The sequence below is a fragment of the Sinohyriopsis cumingii genome, chromosome 19 (genome assembly GCF_028554795.1).
Source record: "Sinohyriopsis cumingii isolate HCF-2022 chromosome 19, ASM2855479v2, whole genome shotgun sequence".
Lineage (NCBI taxonomy): Eukaryota > Metazoa > Mollusca > Bivalvia > Unionida > Unionidae > Sinohyriopsis > Sinohyriopsis cumingii.
In genome coordinates, this window is record NC_142979.1 from 17,511,405 (window position 1) to 17,535,239 (window position 23,835).

General features: G+C 35.4%; 1 protein-coding gene across 1 annotated transcript; it reads left to right on the plus strand.

Annotated features, from left to right (window-relative positions):
- The first annotated feature begins 5,816 nt into the window (after positions 1-5,816).
- LOC149775206 (uncharacterized) lies at positions 5,817-19,659 on the plus strand. Its single transcript, XM_089943277.1, has 6 exons — positions 5,817-5,929; positions 8,446-8,593; positions 9,833-9,949; positions 18,052-18,207; positions 19,100-19,216; positions 19,554-19,659. The coding sequence occupies exons 1-6, from the start codon at positions 5,882-5,884 to the stop codon at positions 19,568-19,570; spliced, it is 603 nt and encodes a 200-aa protein (XP_089799403.1). The 5' UTR covers positions 5,817-5,881; the 3' UTR covers positions 19,571-19,659.
- The last annotated feature ends 4,176 nt before the right edge of the window (positions 19,660-23,835 follow it).

Sequence of the window (23,835 nt, forward strand, 5' to 3'; positions counted from 1 at the left end):
ATAGGGCGTTATAAACTTCCTATGCTAGATTAATCCCCTGACGTACTTTTGGCTATTTCTTGCGTGACGCTATGACGTTATTTGTGACGTCATGAGTATAGTATACATGTTACATATATAGAGATACTAATGGGTAATAATTTAATATTGAATTTATGAGACGAGTTGAATAATTTCTAGCTTTTGCAAGACTCGGCGAGCAAAAGCTGGATATTATTTAATGTGTTCCAAAAATGTAATATTAACTCAATACCCATTTGAGATTCTTTTTATCGCTAAGTTTTTATTTGAACGGAAAAAGAGAGAAAGAATAATAAACGATTTCGTTCATTCCGACCTAGACCTAGACGATAAACCCTTCATTTTTTGCGAGTAAAAATAGTCCCAAACAATTGTCGATATTTTGTGTGCAGTTTTATTGCCGATAACATTTAAAAGCATGTTTTCTTTCTCAAATTAGAATTCAAAGAGCAACTGTCCTTCCGAATAAATATAACATTTCACTCAGACAATATAATTTTCAACACAGAATGAATATGTTAGTTCCGTATGATATCACATAGATTCATTTTTGGACGATCAATGTAACAATGTTCACACCTTGGGTACGTCAGTTTCACTACTGAAAGTTGTTGAATACTCGTGTGAAAAGATGATTACTGGATATAAATGCCATATTTAATGTAATGTATTTGTGGCCGGACAGTTGTATTAATTGATTTGGAACGGAATTGTATCACATAACAAACATGAGATAATGTGAGCTACTCTAGTATCATTTATTTTCGTTGGGCTCAATTTTCGTGGTTTTGTATAAAAAAAATGCATTTTCGTGGGTACTTATATTCGTGGTTTTGCCTGTCAAAGTTTGCATATTAGTAGGTATTTCATTTCATGGTTTAACCTCAACAAATACCCCAAATAAAGAAATCAAAAGAATAAAACTATGCCGACGCAAATATCGTCACTTTAATGTTTGTAAGCCAGGTGCGCTTATGAGATTATGTCAAAAAGGGCAAAGGAGGCGATGGTATATTTTAGTGGGCGAACTACTAGCCCTTCCTGTAGTGAACATATGTAGGTATCACTTGTGATCAGTCATGGAAATTGTGAGAATCGCTGTCTCTGAGGGATGTTCAAAGTTGTCGGTTTCACACTTGACTGGCGCAGCCGTTGCTATGCCGACCAAACAAGCCAACTTGATCTTGACCTAAGTCACCAGTTATTAAGAAACATCTCTTTCTTTCTCCCAAAATACGTTATGAGGAAACCACTTATAACCTGTGCGATTCCCAAACTAACGCGTTCACCCCTTTATCAACATCTTCCCTTTCCAAGGCTCCGATATGTTTACCTATCTACACATAGAAAGCTCGATCAGATATTTCAGTGCTTCGGGTCTGTATATAGTGGCAAGACTACCCATTCAGTCAAAATCAAGTTGTTCAGATTTGAACCCCTGTTCCTACAAGATCGAGACAAAGGGAGCACACAACTGGAATGGACTCATAAATAAGCAATTTTCCAATGCCTGTCCGTGTTTGCACAAATACAGCCTTTCCCTCAAATAAACCTATAATGATTTCTCGCGAGTACGTAGTCATACTTACTTTCGATGTCAAACTTACAAAGTATCCTTTTGAAGTCAATAGCTTTCACCATTTTCGGCCGATGTAGAATGCACCGCTGTTACACGCTATTGGTTAATTGGCATAACATAATATGGGATGCAACTCATTAAATCCAATAGATCTCGCCACGACAAAGCACTGAAATATCTGATCGATCCGCCAAGGTGTACATAATTAGCACATTGGAACCTTGTATAGCGAAGATGCTTTATCAACTGCTGTTTTGTTACAGCATAACCGCTTCATTGCTTGCTTGACGTGATGTTTATTTTCTACTTTTTATTTCGAAGCGGGAGTCCACAATAGTCAATTGATTGAGTGTCGGGGCAGTAATCCGAGGATCGCCGGTTCCATTCCAACCCAACTCACCACGGATCTGCTGCCTCGTTGGAAAAGGCAATTAACTGCTATATCCTCTGCACGGTATAACCAGTAATACTTTGAAATTTCAGTCAGAAGAAAAGAAAAAAATCATTTTCAAGACCGCAGGTAAATTCGGTAAAACGTACTAACAAGAATTTTTTTTTAGTTAAAACTATATAGTTTTGTGATTTGTTTTAGCCTTTGTGTACATGTATGTTTGTCAGATGTATCATATTGTATTATTTCAGACAATTACCTTCGGTTAGAAACAAACTTGGTTCATTTGCGCGCATTTATGTATTCTATACATTGTGTCAGCGGTAAACCTACACATGGAAAAAAGATGCGGTAATTTAATGATATATGTATATTACGTTATGTTTACTTCTGTACGTTAACTGAAATGGTGCAGACACGAATGAAGATATATCTACAGAGTAAATCTGTAACGCCTCCTAGTAAGAAATTCATAAAAATGAAATTCGTGATTTTCAGTTTAGGCTGCAGTGAGTGTGCCTTCTCTATGTAAATTACATGTACATTATCGATACAACACGTACTACATTTATATTCCGTGCTGACAGTGACGATAAAGAACGTGAAGGGTTCTATATAAATGTTGACCCTATATTTGAAGGACGTGCAGTTTAGCTTTCTTATACTTTACACATTCAAACGAATTTTAACATCTTGACCTATAGGCTTTTGTCTTGCAGACCTCCGTGTTTCTATTTGCTTGGAAAGATTTACACTCCTAAGGTATTTTTGATGGTAATTTTAACTTATCGTTAGGTTTTAACTTCTCGTCGGCATATATATATATATATATATATATATATATATATATATATATATATATATATATATATATATATATATATATATATATATGTGTGTATATATATGTGTATATATATGTATATATATATATATATAGCCACTACTGTGCTAACGTACCGTTAAACCCTGCACATAGTATGAGTGTCGATTACTTTGCTGTAAATCTCCAACATACAAAATTACTTCTCCGGTCCCCGAGTGGTTCGGCAATCACGCCTTTGCAATTTATTTAAACTGTATGCAACCATCTCACATAATACATAATTCTCTCGTGCCTCTGCTGAATATTTAGAATCTTTTATAAATGAAACCATGGTTAAAATCCCATTGATTTCAATAGTCAGATATCTCAGCCTGTTGTTATACAGTGTGTACGAATCTTTGATAAAGGAAACCATGGTTTCAATAGTCAGATATCTCAGCCTGTTGTTATACAGTGTGAACGAATCGTTGATAAAGGAAACCATGGAGGGCTAATTCACTTAAAATTCTATAGGTCTCAATAGCCCGATGCCAAATAATATCAGTTAATAATAATAATAATAATAATAATAATAATAATAATAATAATAATATAACATAACAGCCTCTTTTGTAAAATAATGGAGCTATTTGCACACTTTGATTTATCTGTGTGTGATTTAGATTTTTAATGTAGCTTAAACAATTTTAGTCATATCGCTACGATGTCTGCAGTGTGGCAGTTTGTAGTGATGTCCAGCACTGGGGCAGCATGAACCCACGACCTCCAGCATCCGAGGCGGACGCTTCAACCGCTTAGGTCACCGGAGCGGTACTATGATTTAAAGTTGAATTTTCAAATTAATTGTTGTTATTACCAGTAAATTTGTATATATCTTGTTCGTAACTCTTAACAGATGATAGACCTATCCATAATTGTTCATTTACGTAAGAAAACCTTTCCTACAACATCCAAAACAATAAAATGTTGTATACTTCTTACTTTATCTATAAGCAAATATAGTGGTAACATAACCTGATATGACGATTTTGGGGGTCAGTAATATCGGGGTAACAGACCCTGATATAATGGTTTCTGGGATCAGTAAATTGACAAAATGTGCACACTACGGATATATATTTTTCCTTTCTGTTGTTCTTTTTAAATTTTAAGGACTTTTGAATAAAGCTCATCATATAAAAATGTCACTATGCTCGATTTGAAATATTAATAAAGTTGGAAATAAGTACATCACAATGCTTTTACAAATTTCTCACATATTCTTCATTTTGCGTGGCGATACATGCAATTTTTGTAATTTCTTTTGGTGCAAAATCGGTTATCGTCAGAGAGAGAGAGAGAGAGAGAGAGAGAGAGAGAGAGAGAGAGAGAGAAAGAGAGAGAAAGAAAGAGAGAGAGAAGATAGTGATGACCACATACATGTAATTTTATCTAAATCCACTTTATTATCCATTACTGAATCTGTATCTTGGAAAAAGAGACAAGGAATCGTGGACAATAGAATTTGACGAATTGTTCAAAATCGGGTTATCGGATTATCCTGCATCTTTATTAAGAAAATTATCAAGATTTTTCCAATGAATTAAGATCAAAAGTCTTTCATTTTGGCCCTTCTCCATGCCGATTTGTATTGGTAAGTATCATTATCATAGATACAACGGTAAGAGACAGCTGAAAATATGTCTGTGTACAAGAGCAATTGGGTGGCGCTCTACAGTTTCGTATTTTGCATAGGGTTAGAATTTTAAGGAAAAAGAATTTCCTATGATTTCTTCACTGGTTATACAGGCTATATAATAAAGACTTTGTATATCTTAGGTGCTGTTAAAAGAACTTTTAATTCCCTTTATTTTGATATATGATTGATGGGTGTACTATGGGTTCTAGAGCATACAGCTTGGGCTCACTTAAGATGTGCTCGTTTAAAAAAACTGCTAGCTCCGCATGGTCATTTTCACTTCCTGGACTTCAGAGGTAAATTGTAGAAAAAAGAGCCGATAACTTTTTTTACTTTTCAGATATTTTGTACTTGGTTCATTGCACTTTCAGTAAATGCTATCGTCTACTTCAGCAAAATTCGTTTTCCCTATTTTAATAATTGCTATAGTTAGTGTTCTTTTGATTAATTCTGGTTAATTTGTCAAGCACAGGGGAGCATCCATTTTGTTCTACCGTGTGCTTAGATCATGTACAATTTCCACAAGTACAGTATCCAAAGAAATGTCAGCCACATTACATAAAAGTAACATAGAGGTATGCCAACATTATCTCCATTGTGCATCTTACAAATGCAAACAACTTCACCTTACCTACGTCACTCTCTCAAAAGTTCAAATTAATTGGTGAGCGCCACCTTGAAGTACCAACATGTAACCGGAACCGGAACAATTGAGGTACTAACATGTAACTGGAACCGGAACAATTGAGGTACTAACATGTAACCGGATCTGGAATTAACATGGTGATGATAAGGTAATTCGTTGAAACTTAGACTATCATTTCCAGGTAACAAATCGCCAAGAACACGGACATTATTCCCGGACATGTGCAATTTATGATCGGTTATTTCTTCTGCTACAGTTTAAATTTGAGGTGGATATAACCGAAAATACATACTAAAATTATTATGGTCATATGTTGCCTCAAAAACAACCAATTTGTGACATTCATATTGATTCTAACTGATTAAAAATGACTGTGTGTCATTCCCTTGTCAAGGAACTGTATACATTAACAAGGTGTGCCTACTGTATGTATACAACCACATTATAGTCCCCAAACCATGATCGTTTCACTGGCGGAAATTTGTCTATCGTGCTTTCCTGTTTCAAGTAAAGACAATAACCGTCTAAAATAATTATTTTCCTAATTTAAATTACACCTGGGTACTCAATGTGAGCAGATTTCGGTGCTAGATTATTTATCTTGTTATTCATTATTTTAATTGTGGGATCTGTACTAGAATTCACTTATCTAATCTCTTCACGTCACCTGTACAGGACAATCAAGCATCGACAGCTCGGACAAGAAACGTGTAAATCGCAGTGAACACATTTTATTCAATATGTTGTCCATTATTATTGGCACATTTCTCTTCGCGTATACAGTTCAGGTAAGTAGATAAAAACAAATCACTAGCTTTATCTTATAGAAACAAGTGTTGATAGATCAAATATGTTGAATACATTAATATATAGTGTTTGTTATTTATGTTCGATGTAGAGAAAGATTACGTATTAACAATGTTTTATATGTGAGAAGAAAGCTATTTTAACAACCAGTACATAAACATTTTTTTTGAAATTCATAAGAAAATGCATGCATTTTTTCCAAATGGTCTTGGAATATCTGGATATGTAAGCATAGCATGCGTTTCGTTTACACATTTACTTCCCAGATGTGATAACAGTTATAAGCAAGTTTTCAGCTCAGCCAAGCGAAGGATTACCTCCGTATATTCAGCTGTCAGCAACTCTGCTATAGCGATATTTCTTGATAAAAACATACCTTAAGGTTTCCAAAATGGAAACGCGGTAGCTCAGATGATGAAGTGATGGACTCGTGATGCAAGGGTCGAGGGTTCAATACCCACCAAGGCCAGCCTGGTTTTCGTAAAGGCACTGAACTCCCATTTCCTCAGGCTCGCGGGTTCAATACCCTCCCCCCCCCCAGGCCAGCCTGGTTTGGATGCTTCTGTGTGTCACTGACAAAGGCACTAAACTCCCATTTCCTCAGGCTCGCGGGTTCAATACCCGCCAAGGCCAGCCTGGTTTGGATGCTTCTGTGTGTCATTGATAAAGGCACTACCCGCCAAGGCCAGCCTGGTTTGGATGCTTCTGTGTACCTTTGGTAAAGGCAGTAAATTCCCATTTCCTCAGGATGTTATAGCTAATGATGTCTTGAATGGACCTTTAAAAGACAACCAACCATTGCTTTTTACGGCCAAATCAGGTGAAGTGTTATAGCTAATGATGTCTTGAATGGACCTTTAAAAGACAACCAACCATTGCTTTTTACGGCCAAATCAGGTGAAGTGTTATAGCTAATGATGTCTTGAATGGACCTTTAAAAGACAACCAACCATTGCTTTTTAGGGCTAAATCAGGTGAAGTGTTATAGCTAATGATGTCTTGAATGGACCTTTAAAAGACAACCAACCATTGCTTGTTACGGCCAAATCAGGTGAAGTGTTATAGCTAATGATGTCTTGAATGAACCTTTAAAAGACAACCAGCCATTGCTTTTTACGGCCAAATCAGGTGAAGTGTTGGTTTTTTCTTCTTCAACATTTCAAAAGGGCCATGACTTTCCTCAGAAGGGCAAAAAAGCAAAAGTCTATGTGTCTGTTTACTCGAAGTGGGCATAATACCCAATAAACGTGCTCAAGAATAAAACGGTGGTCACATTTCAAGTGACACGTGACTGTACATTTGTGTGTGTACGTTTGTTTAGCCGGGATGGTGGGTGGGTCTGGAAATTCCAGACCCCCCAATCCCACTCCGATCCGGCCCTACTTTTCCGTGAATTGTTTAGACAAGATTGAAATTTAAAGAAAGCTTTATGTATTATCTAATCAGAATATGTGTTAATGTCATTAGCACCATTCGATATAACCATGAATTGTTTTTTTTTTTTTTTTTTATACATCTGGCTTTGAACTAAATAAAGCGTTGGTATGCTTAACTGAAATCGATATCAAATACTACCTGAATTCAGCTGAACATTTTATTTTCACATTGAAACGAGACTTAAAAAGTGTTGCTATTGTTGCTGAAATACTGTTAAAAGTGATAACAATCTTTTACGTTTGATGACATCACGTGATAGCATTTATATTCGCAGTAACGACCTTAGCAAACACGTGGCCCGATTTGGATCATATTGTCCCCCCCCCCCATATGGAAACAAACTTTAAAAAAAGTTCTTTTTAATGATATTTAGCTTAAAATTTTCTTCCATCGCTTTAAAAGTACTTTCTTAGATACATCTGTATCTATAGATACATTTTTAAAAATGACTAACGCACTGGGTCCCTTTGAGTACTGGGCCCGATTGGGGCTACTCGGTCCAATCGACCTAAGACCGGCCCTGTATATCTGGTGTACTTTGCTTGTCCATGATCAAGTATGAATGTTTCTTCTTTTTTTCTTCTTCTTCTTTTTTGCATGCAAGCTTTTTAGGATGCGACAAGCTGCCAGTTGTGAGAGGAGAGCGTGAGAAATTAGAATTGCTAATTTAATTTTCTATTGCTTAATCTGTCTTTTTACCATGGATTTTTAAAAAATAGTCATAGCATTTATTCACAAAGACTTGCTTGCATGATGTATGCATGAAACGGTTGCTGTGATGAAAGGAAACATATTAGTATACTTCGAAATAGGTAAAGCTACGTATCTGGCCATACTGTGCATATTTTCTAGGAAATTTGTTAAATTACTATTTCCGTCCAACGTTTACCGACGCGAACATAATTACAAATTTGCACACACAAAAGTGTGCACATGAAAAGGTATTCCGAATTAAGGTTTTGCTGGGAATGTGTATGGTCCTCAGAGAGACAATGACTAATGTAATAAAGGTGCAGCTAAAAATCAAAGTAACATGATTAATTTTCCTTTTGTGTTTAAGCCTATATCAGCCGCTGTGTCATGTACCGACCCCTCTGACTGTGCCCCTGGTGAATGCTGCGTGTCCGATGCACGTCCTAGGGGAAAACGCGATACAAGCTTCCGGTCGGCGTTAGGAACGTGCCAGATGATTGGAACTGAAGGCTCACGTACGTCAATTGCATCACACATAACATATTTGCTTGTATCGAATAAATAATGCATCTATTTTATGGAGTGGATGAAAATTCTTGTTAATATATCCATTATTGAAAGATAAACAAGCAACTTTTATTTTTATTTTATACTCAGACGTATGGGCTAGCTACACATACAACAAAGAGGTCGAAGTAGTAAATTTGTTACGGTATCAGCGAACGATAATACCAGTTGTTATACCGGTTATGTTCTGCTATTTATATTCACAAGACAGAAATATAGCAGTTATAACATAAATCTCCTTACTAATTTAATTAACCGAGTTCACCAACATGACATGTGGCAATCCTTACCACACATATTCTGTAATCTTTACTTACAATTTATCTTTATCTAATAGGAAGGATACTTCTATCCATTTTTAAGAATCAACGATGCTATTTCAAGCTACACTTCGCATAGCGTAATACATTTGGTGCATAACCTCTGACATCTGACTTTTTTTGCCTACGCAAAGTTTGACTTATCGCACCTTTAAGGTACGCGAGACCATTTTCCCACGCTACCGGCTGACATGGCCATGATCGCGCTTACTTCATATGGAAATGCAACGAGCTGAATGTAGTACTGCCCTCTCATTGGTCGACCGAACCAGCTTACTGATAACCTGATTTTAAGTGGACCAATAAAGGGGCAGTATTCAATTCAGTGAGTTGTATGTAGCTTACCACTAGGTGAAGTAAAGGTCAAAATGGCAGATCAAATATTTTGGTCATAAGATTATCGAAGTCTATCGAACCGCAGTGAAAATTGTTGTTGGTATTTCAGTCAAATTTATTTCTCTTTTAATTCCTTAAATTCACAGCCTAGTATAAAATAAAGTATACAAATCGTTTTTTTTTTAAATGAAAAAAAATATAGTGTTGACAGATTTTTTTCCCCATAAGCTTACAAAAGCTATCTCCAAAATTTGACATATTAGAGAAATTATCGTCGTGTTATAAGTGAATTGTTCGGAGTTGAATGAAATATTATTTTATCGGGCACCCACGTGTCATGAGCCCCAAATAAACATAGCTGGAACAAATAGTATGTACAAAATCAGTACATTGAAATGCGATATATGAAACTGATTGACGTCACAAACATCACATGTCGTAAATCAGTTTAAATTGGCTGGATTCTATAAGATACTTTTTCATCACCATCGGACTGATAGAAACCCATCGACATCGATATTACAATTTCAGGTTGCTTGGTCAGTTTTACCCAACCCCTGCCCTCCGGAATGTATTATGTCTGTCCCTGCGCCTCGGGCTTCAGATGTTTGGGAACTGGCCTATACGACATCCCACTTGGAGAGATTGGTAATCATGAACTTCATTTTTTATACGAAAATTAATTAATAAAGTTTCTTAACTTTTATCTATCTGTCAATCAATCTCTATTTTATATTAACACCTTTGCTTGTTGGTCGTATCTTTTTAAATCCCTACATAGTCTACTAAAAGGTGCTAATGTCTTTATCACGGATCATAAATTGGGTTTAAAAAATGTCGTTTATTCACACACCTGTTGCTTTGAACAATATAATTTCTTAGGACACCGGATGGTCGTTGGACACCTTTAAAAAACCGGGTGTTAGGGACTTTAGTTATTTTCTTCCTGTTTTAAATGATACTAAAAGGAATTCTAAGGGATAAATCGTATTTTTTCCCAACTGCACTAATAATTTTGAAGTCTAACTTGTGCAGAATAAAATGAAAATGAAAATTTCATGTCATTTACAGTTGCAAACTGATTTGGGTTGATAAGAAGAAAGTTATGCAATAATCATAATCAACCATTCAGATCAAGCGTTATTTTTATTACATCATTTAATTCGTTCATAATCGACCATTCCGATCAAGCGTTATTTTAAGTACATCATTTAATTCGTTCATAATCAACCATTCCGATCAAGCGTTATTTTTAGTACATCATTTAATTCGTTCATAATTAATCGACCATTCAGAGCAAGCGTTATTTTTATTACATCATTTAATTCGTTCATAATCGACCATTCAGATCAAGCGTTATTTTTATCACATCATTTAATTCGTTCATAATCGACCATTCCGATCAAGCGTTATTTTTATTACATCATTTAATTCGTTCATAATCGACCATTCCGATCAAGCGTTATTTTTATTACATCATTTAATTCGTTCATATAGTGACAAGTGCACGATTTTTAATAGGGTGTAATGTCACAAATATTTTTGGGTGGAGCGGCGAAAGTAATTAGTGGAAAAATCGAGGACATTAAGATACACGTATCTCTTTTCACACATTTATGGAATAATGTCCACCTGATTTATTTATAAATGCCGTCATCTTTTTGATTTTTATATGATTAATTCTCTAACTCTCGTTTTTCTCTTCAGTCGGATCATACATATTTCACTTATATGCCTTTTCTGAAAAAATAATGTTTCAATATTTATCACGATAAATCAAACCAGTTATTCTCGACATTTGTGCATGTACATTAGTCCTGTGTAAATGTACGTTAGACAGTGCTGTGTAAATGTACGTTAGACAGTGCTATATAAATGTACGTTAAATACAGTGTCTGATTAAGCTAGTGTGGTGCTTGTAGCATATGTTTCAAAGGGAACCTAAATTAAAAAAAAAAACCTACATAAATATTAAAACACATACATTTTTAGCTTGCATAGTAAAGTAATTGTATTTTTTCATTTTCTATACAGCCAGATAATACGACAAATATGTCTGACATTTTAGTGATAGTATTATTTACATGTAGATAATTGATAGCTTGAAAGCAGTTAGCGCGGGGCCCTTGAAAGTGCGGGCCTGTAGCATATAATACTTTTGCTGCTAGGATAATCCGGCACTGGTTAGACAATGCTGTGTAAATGTACGTTAGACACTGCTATGTAAATGTACGTTAGACAGTGCTATGTAAATATACGTTAGACAGTGTTATTTAAATGTACGTTAGACAGTGCTGTGTAAATATACGTTAGACAGTGTTATGTAAATGTACGTTAGACAGTGCTATGTAAATGTACGTTATACAGTGCTGTGTAAATATACGTTAGACAGTACTGTGTAAATATACGTTCGACAGTGCTGTGTAAATGTACGTTATACAGTGCTATGCAAATGTACGATAGACAGTGCTCTGTAAATATAGGTTAGATAGTACTGTGTACATATACGATAGGCAGTGCTATGTAAATAAACGTTAGACAGTGCTGTGTAAATGTACGTTAGACAGTGCTGTGTAAATAGACGTTAGACTACTGTATACATATACGTTAGATAACATATACGTTAGATAGTACTGTGTACATATACGTTAGACAGTGCTGTGTAAATGTACGTTAGACACAACTGTGTATATATACGTTAGACAGTACTGTGTACATATACGTTAGACAGTACTGTGTACATATACGTTAGACAGTGATGTGTACATGTACATTAGTCAGTGATGTGTACATATACATTAGTGATGTGTAAATGTACATTTGACAGTGATGTGTACCTGTACGTTAGACAGTGATGTTTACATGTTCGTTAGACAGTGATTTGTACATGTATGCTAGACAGTTATGTGTACATGTACAATAGACAGTGATGTGTATCTGTACGTCAGACAATGAAGTGTACATGTACATTACACAGTGATGCGTACCTCATGTACGTCAGACAGTAATGTGTACATGTACATTATACAGTGATGTGTACATGTACGTTAGACAGCGCTAATGGCTGAGTGCATTATGATATGCTACTGTCAATTCATCTTTCTGTCCGTCTATCGTATGCGCATAATAACTCCAGTAGTCCACAGTTACCAAACTTGTTTTATACCTGCTATAAGAAAGAAACATATCGATTTCGATGTCGGAGTTCAAAGTCGGTGTGATTGAAAGAAGAAACAAATGGTTTCCGCACAATAATTCAAGCCATCCTCCACACCATATACAGATACCAAACTTTTAATCGCTTGAACATAGAGTACATAAGATTCTATAAATTTTGGAGTCAAAGGTCAAGGTCACCGCGACGGAAAGAATAATAATGATTTCCATGGCATAATTGTGTTTTCCACCATCTATAGGTACCACAGTTTGTGGATGTCTTGCGCTTGTGGCAAGAAAGAACTCTATCGATTTCGAAGTCAACTTTCATGGTCACGTCACTGAATGAAGAGTAATGGTTTCCCCACAACAATTAAAGTTCTTCACCGGCTACAGTTATTAAACTATGTGGATCGCTGATATTTGAAGCAGAACCTTATTCTGTCGAATTTGATGTCAGAAGGTCACGAGTGACGGTCACTGCAGTTAAAAGAATAAAAACGGTTTGAGCAGCATAAATTGAATTATTAATTATTTAGTTACTGCACTTGGGGCATGACAAATTTATACGTATCAACAGGCCAAAGGTCCAGGTCACTGTAACTGGATGAAGACAATTTTTTCCGCCTACAAATATAAGTTATCTACATGCTGGCAAAGAAAGAAGCCTATTGATATAGCGGCCAAACTGTCAAAGGAAACGGTCACTGTGGTTTAAAGGAAAAAACTGGTTTTGCAGAATAACTTTCATTCTAGATCTTAAATTTGTGGCAAAGAAGGGCTGCACTACAGAGGCCTTTTGATTTTCGGCCAAAAAATTGAAAGGTCAGTGTCATTGCAGCTAACAAAATTGGTATTAAAGTATAACTTCTGTTTTAGAGTATTTTTCTTTACCAAATTTTGTGGATAGCTTGTATTTTGGGTGAGAAAGATGCCCTTAGTTTTGGTGTCTAAAGGTTAGAAGTCACGGCCAGGATAAATCCAATAAGAAATAAAAGATTTAATCACATATTAAGTTTTGTGCAAGACTGTATAGGATCATGGAGGATGCCTTGCATAAGCACAAGGGAACTGTCAGCATCGAGGAAGAACAATCACCAGCATTCGCTTCCAGATGATATTGATGGTTTAGCAGGAGATGAAAAAGAACTGGCTGACTTGGTTGAGCGCCTCGACACAACCTCCATAGCATACGGTATGGAGTTTAGCCCCGAAAAAACAAACTGATGACAAACATCACCAATGGCATAAGTGCAGAAATAAAGGTCAGTGGACAAAAGATGGAAAGAGTCACAGCTTCAAGTACTTGTGATCAGTTATCACAGATGAAGGCTTCAGACTATAACTACTTTGCAGGATTGCTCAGACAACAGCAGCAGTAACAAGGTTGAGACCAATATAGAAAGATACCAACATTGCTCTTGGTTCCAAAATAAGGCTGATGCACTCGATTGTCATATCCAGTTTTCTCTATGCTTGTAAAACATTTACGCTTGCATCATATCTACAAAGAAGGATTCGAACCTTCGAACTTTCGAAATGAGATGCTACCGCAAGATTTTGGGCATCTCATACATTGACCATAGAACCAACGAAGAAGTCCACAACAGGATCCAATGAGCCATCGAGTCCTATGAAGACCTCTTGACCACTGTACAAAAGCGCAAACTGAAGTGGTACGATCATGTCTCAAGATCATCTGGACTGGCAAAAACAATCTTGCAAGGCACAGTGTGAGGGTACAGAGAAAGAGACATACAGAAAAAGAGATGATAAGACAACATTTAAGATTGGACAGGCATGGGATTTGAAGATTCCCAAAGGGCAGCAGCAAACAGGGAAAGATGGAGAGAATTGGTTGTAAAGTCATCTGCGGCGCCCCAACGACCTCTTGGGTTAAAGGATGGATGATATAGCTTGACCAAACGGTCCAGGCCACATACACCGGTTGGTCAATATTCTTCAGAGTCAGTTATATTTCACTAGGATCTATAAAAACAATTATTAATCATGGGGCGGGCAAATAATGTTCCATTCATTTGAACACTTACCCTTTTGAATATTTAAATCATTACAGGATGGCACTTATGTAGATTAACCTGACTGGGTGATGAACAATAAAGGTTGTATCAGTGTTCAAAATAATGACGTGAAATGTTTCTTTTATGCAATCGAATCTTTTTACACATTTCCTATACTGATGTTGACGGACCATTGAAATACAATATTAGCAAATATGCATGCTGGTTGGACAAATGCCCATTGAAACTTGAATATTCAGTTAAATCCGAAGAAAAAATATAAATGTATTGGTCAATGACTATACAATAGCTGAAGGCAAATACATTAAACCTATTAAAGTAGTAGAAAGGAAAATCGACCAGCCCAATGACATATTGGTAATTTACGATCGTGCCACAAATTGTGAAGATGTAAGGCATCAAATGTTTGTATTTGGCCAACTACATAAGCACAAAGACCAATATTGCATACGGAAGTAATGTTTGTATTTGGCCAACTACATAAGCACAAAGACCAATATTGCATACGGAAGTAATGTTTCAGCCACGTCAAGGCATCTAAAAAACTGCCAGATCACAATCACTATATCACAACGTAAGCAACACATCTGACATCATGCCAGAAGAATGTGTTCTTGTTAACTTATAAACGATCGTCATAAGCTCAAAGTTAAAAATGTTTTGTTCATTGTAACTTTGAATGTGTACTGGATAAAGCAGTAAAATTGTTTTGTTCATTGCAACTTTGAATGTATACTGGATAAAGCATTACAAATGTTTAGTTCATTGCAAATTTGAATGTGTAATTGATAAAGCATTACAAATGCTTTGAATGAGTACTGGATAAAGCATTAGAAACGTTTTGTTCACTTTAACTTTGAATGATTACTGGATAAAACTAACGAGGAAACACATGAATCATCTGAACGTTGGACGAAACAACTACAAGCCACATTTGATTGGCATTTCACATTTTATAGAAATTTCACATTTTATAGGAATTTCACATTTTAAAAGCATTTCACATTTTATAGGAATTTCACATTTTATAGGAATTTCACATTTTATAGGAACTTCACATTTTAAAAGCATTTCACATTTTATAGGAATTTCACATTTTATTGGAATTTCACATTTTATAGGAATATCACATTTTATAGTTGATAGTATACATCCTTACCAGGGCTGAAGGCAAGCTGTTCAACATTGCCCGTCTCCGTGCTAAGATTAAAGTCACAGAGGTACTCATCCGTGAATTGCTCTTTGCCGACGATGCAGCCTTGACATCACACACGGAAGATGGACTTCAGCAGCTGGTATGCTGCCTCTCCCATGCATGTAAGGAATTTGGACTGACCATCAGTTTGAAGAAAACGAATGTCATGGCACAGGACACAGACTCACCTCCCTCTGTCTCCATCGATGGGTACAATTTGGAAGTTGTCGAGAACTTCACATACCTCGGGTCTAACATCTCCAGCTCACTCTCCATTGATTCTGAGGTGGGCGGCAGGATTGCCAAGGCAGCAGCAGTGATAGCCAGACTTAACCAGAGGGTCTGGAAAAACCCCAACCTCACAGAGAAGACCAAGCTGCGTGTCTGCCAAGCGTGCGTGCTCAGCTCACTTCTCTACAGCAGCGAAACATGGACCATCTGTGCAAGACACGAGAGGAAACTCAACAGCTTCCACCTGAGATGTCTGCGGTGCATTCTGCACATCCAGTGGCAGGACAAAATACCCAACACAGAGGTTCTAGAACGCGCCAACATGAACAGCATGTTCTCCATACTCAGCGAGAGGCGCCTTCGCTGGCTCGGCCATGTCAAGAGAATGGACCCAGGTCGCATTCCCAAGGACCTGTTATATGGGGAGTTAGCAGAAGGTGCACGACCAACTGGACGACCACATCTGCGCTACAAAGATGTTTGCAAGAAGGATATGAAGACAGCAAACATCAATGTCAACGACTGGGAGAGTTGTGCAAACAACCGTTCCAGCTGGCGTCTAGCTGTCAGGCAGGGAGTTCAAAACGCAGAGGAAAAGAGAAGAATAAAGCAAGCTGAAAAGAGAGCTAAAAAGAAGAATAAGCAAAAGCGTACTTTGGAGCTATGCCATCGTCTCCCGTAGACGGACGGATGCCAAGGATAGTTGATAGGAATTTCACATTTTATAGGAATTTCACATTGTAAAAACATTTCACATCCATCTGAAGGCAATTCACAAATAATCCTCATCTCCAAGTTATCTGAATACTGATTGTAATTAGGTATTTTACAAATGGTCGTGCATGATAGTACAACTTGTGTAGGAACAATGAAGATCAGAGAATGCGAAAAGTAGTATGCATCTGATGAACATTTCGATTAAACTAACATTTGCCACATTAGTATAAAACAGACTTTTTGAAATAAAGTTATGGATCATGACAACTTGATAAGACACTATTAAGGGCATACAATAAACAATTAAGTTTTGAATAACTAAAGTTGATCATTAGTTCATCACAATCTCTATAATTCATATTTGTTGTCACGGGACTTATTCGACATGACATGATCCAAGAAAAGTATTTATTATGGTTGTAGATAGTTGCTGTTTCATGAGAAAAAAACAAATCTAGTGTACATATTTGCAGATTCCTGAGAAAAGAACAATTATGATTGTAAATAGTTGCAGTTTAATGAGAAAATAACAATTATGGTTGTGGACAGTTGCCTTGTCATGAGGAAAGAACAATTATGGTCGCAGACATTTACATTGTCATAAGGAAAAAACAATTATGGTTGCAGAACGTTACCGCGTAATGAGGAAAGAACAGTTATGGTTGTACATAGCTGCCATTTCCTGTATCGTGCTAACGTTATCTAGTTGCTTCTAACTGTGTTAGCGCACGTGTTTGTGTATGTTATGTTATGTTATGTATGTATGTATGTATGTATGTATGTATGTATGTATGTATGTATGTATGTATGTATGTATGTATGTATGTATGTATGCATGTATGTATGCATGTGCGTGTGTGTGCGTGCGTGCGTGCGTGCGTGTGTGTGTGTGTGTATGTTGCATTCGAAGTTCTGTCTTCTGAGTCAAAATGCAAGCTGAGCACTTTCAGCCTGTCCTTCAGTCACGCTCTTTCTTGCTTTGTAACTTTGAAGTAATATGAGTTAAACTGATAAACGTTGGCACCATCATTAACGCATCTGGTACTTACAACAACATAGTCCTATTTTATTTAAAGGTCAAGTTCAAATATCAGTGTTAATATTTTCTCTCCGTCCGTCTGTCTTACTTTTCCTCGATGCGCTATATAAACATGGACACTTTTTTCATCACTCGTTATCACATTGTGGGTCTCTACTTCGAGGTCAATGTAAATTTTAACGTTTTCTATTTTCCGCCTGTCTTGGACACCGTTTTTCCTTTCTCTTGTGTCTCGATAAATAAATGCATCAAATTTCTTTGTTGTGTTGATGCTCATTGTTAAAATAAGAAAACCAGATGTTCATGAAGTTGTTAATAACAAATTACCAACTTTGAACTGTCTAAATATTTATGTTTTCACCTATCACAGGATCTTGCCGAGGTCCAAGCACCAGAATAGGGCAAACGTGCCACTCTGGGGATGACTGTGCTACTAACGAGTGTTGTGTAAGTTCATTCCGACCGATTGGACGCCGCCGACAGCTAGGTGGGGCACATTGCCAACAGATGGGAGTCGATGGATCAGGTATGTGTTGAAGAGAGGAAAAGAAGATGTAGAAGAAGAGCCGCTAGGATTTTAATCCCTTTTCTTATAACACACACACACACACACACACACACACACACACACACACACACTATTAGACTGATGTTCGTGCGCGTGCCTGTTCGATCCTTCGTGCTGCTCAATATTGTCAAACACCTACATTTCAAGATGTGAATGATGGGCGAGAAAGGATTATGAATAACTGAAAGAAAATGAGAAACATTAAGACGCGTTAATTTGCTGCACTTATAATTTATGATAATTGTTCTGTTACAACTAAATGTTCAAAATTAATGTTATCATTGGTCTGTAATAGGAACAATTTCCTTCATTTAGCAAAAACAAACTAGTACGTTTGGAAAGGGTGTCAATTTCTCTTTTATTATTGAATCTTATCTATTGCCTCACTGTGTCTAATTCCGATCGCTATGCAATTTAAACATGTTTCACCTCGTTATGGATTTTAGTTCAAGTTTAATGAAGCTTGATTCTTTTTTGACCACCTCCACAAACGTAACTAAATAATATTTAAGTGACAGAAATTGGTTTTTTTTCCACATAAAGCTTTTGTGTTGTGTGCATTGAATAATCTCGTCAGATAAGAATTTTTATAATATCTAAAAGGGTTTATAAAAGTGGTTATAGTCTTAATGACACCGATATGCTCCCATCCTTTTTTCCGAATTAGGACTAAATAACTCGTGAATGATGTTGCACGCTTTTGTATTACCTCTATATATTTGGAAGTGCATGAAAACCAGACTTTGTTTCATAACGATTTAAATGTCCGTGGTTACTCTTTCAAAATAATCGTGAAAAGGTAAACAATATCCAAGTTTGCTCTGTTTGATGCTTTTTTGTTAAAATTTAGGTTGCTACGTGAGACAGTTATCTGGGAAGCCAAATGGAACAGTGTTTGCTTGCCCTTGTTCTGACGGTCTGAGATGCGTGGGAAGTCATATGTTTGACGTCCCTCTGGGAGAAGTTGGTAAGGCCTTCTTTAGATAATAAGTTCGATTCTTGTTTTGTCTATTTTGTTTCTACCCTCTCATCATCTTCGGCAAATACAATCTAAAAGCCAGGCTTATATCACAGAGCCTCCAACACAAATTATTTTCGTGCTTTTGTTTTTCCTGTTCCTTTTTTTTAATTAAAAATATATTATAATGAGTACAGTTTATTCTGATTAATGTTTAATTACAGCATATAGCCCCCCCCCCCCGCCTTAAATCCAAAATATTAGCAAATCAGGTGCAATAATTTAGCAGATGTAACACGTGATAACACCATTCCAACGTCCTGTCATTCGTTTTCTATTTTTACAGGTACTTGCCATCTTTAGAACTAGTTTCAAAGAAGTCAAGGATTTCGAGAAACATACATCATGAAGTCTGTTTTAAAAGTTAAGGTTAATAAAATGTCTTTAAAATATATCGTATTTTCTTTGACTCATTTTAAATTTTATGTGACGTAATGCTTGTATTGTTGTTTTGTGTTCTACTGAATATGACTCTTTCATGTGCATGACGAAGGAAAATCCACAACAATATGGTACACGAAACTAAATTGTAAGATGTAATGTACATTGACCTTCATTTAACAGCGTGCTTCAAGATGAGATATCAAGGTCAAATCTATCAAAATGGGTACAAATCATTAACAATCTTTTTAAAATGAATCCTTAGACCAGAACTACTATGAGTCTTTCGAAAAATCATTAAAATTATACTTCACTCAGACTTAAGTAAAAGCGAAATAGGCGTTATTGTCGTACGCTGGGGTCTCTTCAGGAAAACAAATGTGAGTGTAGTCTTTCGTTTAGGTCCAGCCTATCGTCACATAACCCGAAGAGATCTTTTTTAAAGCCATTTGTAAATGACGTATTAACTGATGCGAATTGCAGAAAGATATTGATTTACTAAATAAATATTTTCGTATAGACTATGGTCTGTACCATAAGCAACAAAGTTAAATTGTTTTGGATTCTAATGCAGTTGCATATACAAAAAAAAAAAATTGTGAAATATTTTCCAATAGAGTATGAATGGAACCATTTACAACACTGTATAATTGTTTTAGATTCAAATGTAGGTACAGGCGAAATACGCTTTGACTAAATGTGTAGGTTTCTCTACTGTTTGAAAATGAGAAATGATTTAACGGTTACTGAATTAAAATCTAAAAACAAATGCAACTGTGTTTTTGAAAATCAGTCAATCTGATTGATTTAAGAGAATTGTAATGTCACCATGTTGACTTTTGTGACAAGTCTAGTAATCTTCTATTTTACACGTCTCTCAGTCATGAAACGTCGCTCAATATTTACTTTAATAAATCTTATTCCGGAAATGAAAATGTTATCCTAATGTGCTAATGCAACATTCGGATTAATCCGAATATTTCTGAGTAAGATTTGGAATTAAATAAAGTTTTATGACGAATGAACCTAGCTCATTTTATAGTGTTGGTACGTTAGGTCATTGAGGACAATTTATAGCGCAGGATTTGTATAGAAAAGTTAGTGGTTCGGTTCTCGCATAGGGAATAAATGTTTTTTTCTACATATATTTAAAACTAACTTACTGTCGACAGACCGGCTACGACATAAGCATCTTACCAATATCCTCAGCGATTAAAAAAATCCCAGATTCGGAAAGAGTTTAAACAAGACACGCAAATTTGAAAAAATCTGTCATACAAGAGACGTGTGACACATTGGCTACATCTAAAAATAAAATGGCATTAAACATTTTTAAAAAAATCGTTGTTGGTTTCTGTGTATGGAATACGTCGAGCATACAGTACGACCACGGACTGAAGATAATTCTGTTTTAGAAAATGTGGATTCTACAAGAGGATGGTAAGTTGTGTAATTGAAAGACACTTCGGAGGGGGGGGGGGCATTTTTATTACATTATGATATATGATTTATGATAAATTTTAAATATATTTGCATCATCATCCGATAAATATTGACATAAGTATAATTAAATAAATCAAAAGAGTTTAATATATTTAGAAATTTCTCCTATTTAAATAAATCAACAGTTGACCAATATCAAAACAACTTATAAAAACTAATTCGGTTTTATATGTCGTCCGACTGCTAAAGATTTTGAAATTATGACTAATCAAAACTGAGAGTCATATAAGAAAACTTAAATGAGTATTGACTTCAAGGCTGTAACAAAGAAGATTTTTATGAATTTGTAAATGAAAATGAACGATATTTATTGTCATTCTAAATATTGTGCAATTTGGTTCTGTGAAAGCTTTGTTATTTGTAAATGATCATACTCACAAAAAGAGCAATTCAGAAGGTAGAGTGAGCGGATTATAGAAATGTTTAGCACACGACAAGGTTTTGAACTAAATTGACAAGATTTAGCGTTATTAAAAGTTTGACATTGTGTTTATCAATGTCTTGACAGCAAATGAAATAAGGTACTAGAAGATGCTTAGTATGATTGAATATTTAATAATGCACACAAATAACAATCGCTCTGGCGAAGCTCGTGCATTGGTTTGCCTGAACGTTTCTGGAAGATCAAAGCTTGCATAAATGCTAAGGATAATACGTTAGGTGTGTTATCCATGCTCTAGAATTTGTTCTAAACACACGAAGTAATCATGTATATAGACCATCAAAATGCAGATTATATAGACACAGTTATTTGTTTATACGGTGTTCGGCAGCAAATAAATAAAAGGTAAATAACTTTCATAGAAGTTAAACGTGCATCGAATATTGGAAGGGATAAAGCGTGATCCAGAGAAACTACAACAATCAGTATAAAAAAAATGAAATAGAGAGCAAAATACGTGTTTACATTTTACGATATTTGAATATAAGTTGACTTATTGTCAACAAAGTTGGAAGGGACCATTTTATTAGAATAAAGACTTTATCAAGATGTATTTAGTAACGATATCAGAGACAAATATATTTGTTAACAATTCTTGAATTTTTTAAATGTAACAGACAAGTTATCAAAAAACTAACATTGTTGTGTAATGTGATAATTTGACATATATTGCATGATTTTTTTAAGATGTAAAAACTATAATCACGAACTGAAAGCTTCGCATACTAGATAGCGATATTTTGAAATTAAAATAATTAACAGAAGCAACATGGAAAAAATAAACTAACAGGAAACATAATACATGCATGAATGACTCGGGATTGTGTATTTGATACAGTGCCATGGGCATATCTAACCTAAGGCGACGCAGAACACTTCTTCTGCGTTTCGAAAACGCTTGAGCTGAAGACAATCTTCGACAATCAAAATAAATTTTCACATCACATTTCATAGGGTTTAATTTGTACCGCAAATCAATCCACGAGATATGTTGTTAGGCATATTTAATTGGTATTGTGTGCTTAAGCTTTGTCCATGATTAAGGATAGACTATATCAGACACAGAAATACACATTTTGTGAGTATTCATATTTTATTTTATTCTGATCAGAAAATGAAGACCTGTTAGCAGATTTAATACTGCTAACATGAAATATATATTACGATGTGAACAGTCAATACATACATACATACATACATACACACATACATACATACATACATACATACATACATACATATATATATATATATATATATATATATATATATATATATATATATATATATATATATATATATATATATATATATATATATATATATACTTGACGTCAGTTTAAACTTGTTAACACTTACGTTATTAATTTAATGTGCTTTTGTTGTTTGTAACATAAATAAATTATAACTTCTTTAGACTGTTTCCTGAATTATAAACCTTGAGAATAAATAATCTTTTGCATCTTTTCCGCTGTTTTAAGTATGTAATGTCATGTATATCTATATATTTTTCATAAATCTTGGTACATAACTGTATATATATTGTGCGTAATTCTTGTTCACGACTGTAAATTGTAGTGATCATCTGTATAAAAGGTATTACATAATTTTGTACACCGGTATAGATTCTATTTTAAGATATCAGGAGTATCCGTACATTGCACAGGATGTATAAATAGTTGTTATAAAATTTAATAATTAAATCTGTTTACAAGTTTGGGGTAATTTATAATTGGTTGGTGAAGTCAGGTGGGTTCTTAGAAGAAATAATTTATTTCCAGTGGATGGGATTGATCACGTGAATAGGTATTATGAAATATTAGATTGAGTAGCAAGGTCTGTCACGAGGGGTATATTTGCAACACATAGTCGCAATCGACTCTTGGCGGTGTATATAAGGAGAGAATTGAGCCATCAATTCAAACCGTCGAACATGCCCTAACGGGCGAAATCGACGTTAATTTAAAAAACTAAAATCAATTCATTCCTATTTCGAATTCTTTTTTCATATGTTGAAATCAGTCTGCAGTTGTGGTTAATGTTGTGTTTAAATAATTTGAGAGGAGATATTTGTGTGGGTTATACGTTCGAATTGCAAAGTGCTAATTGGAATAGAACATTATTCTGAGACTATGGTGAATTATTCAACGATGAACTAGAAAGTTTCATTTTCATACACCAAGATTGTTGGAAGCCCATAACATTCGAGGATCTGAAATTCTTTCGGAACACTCGATTCTTT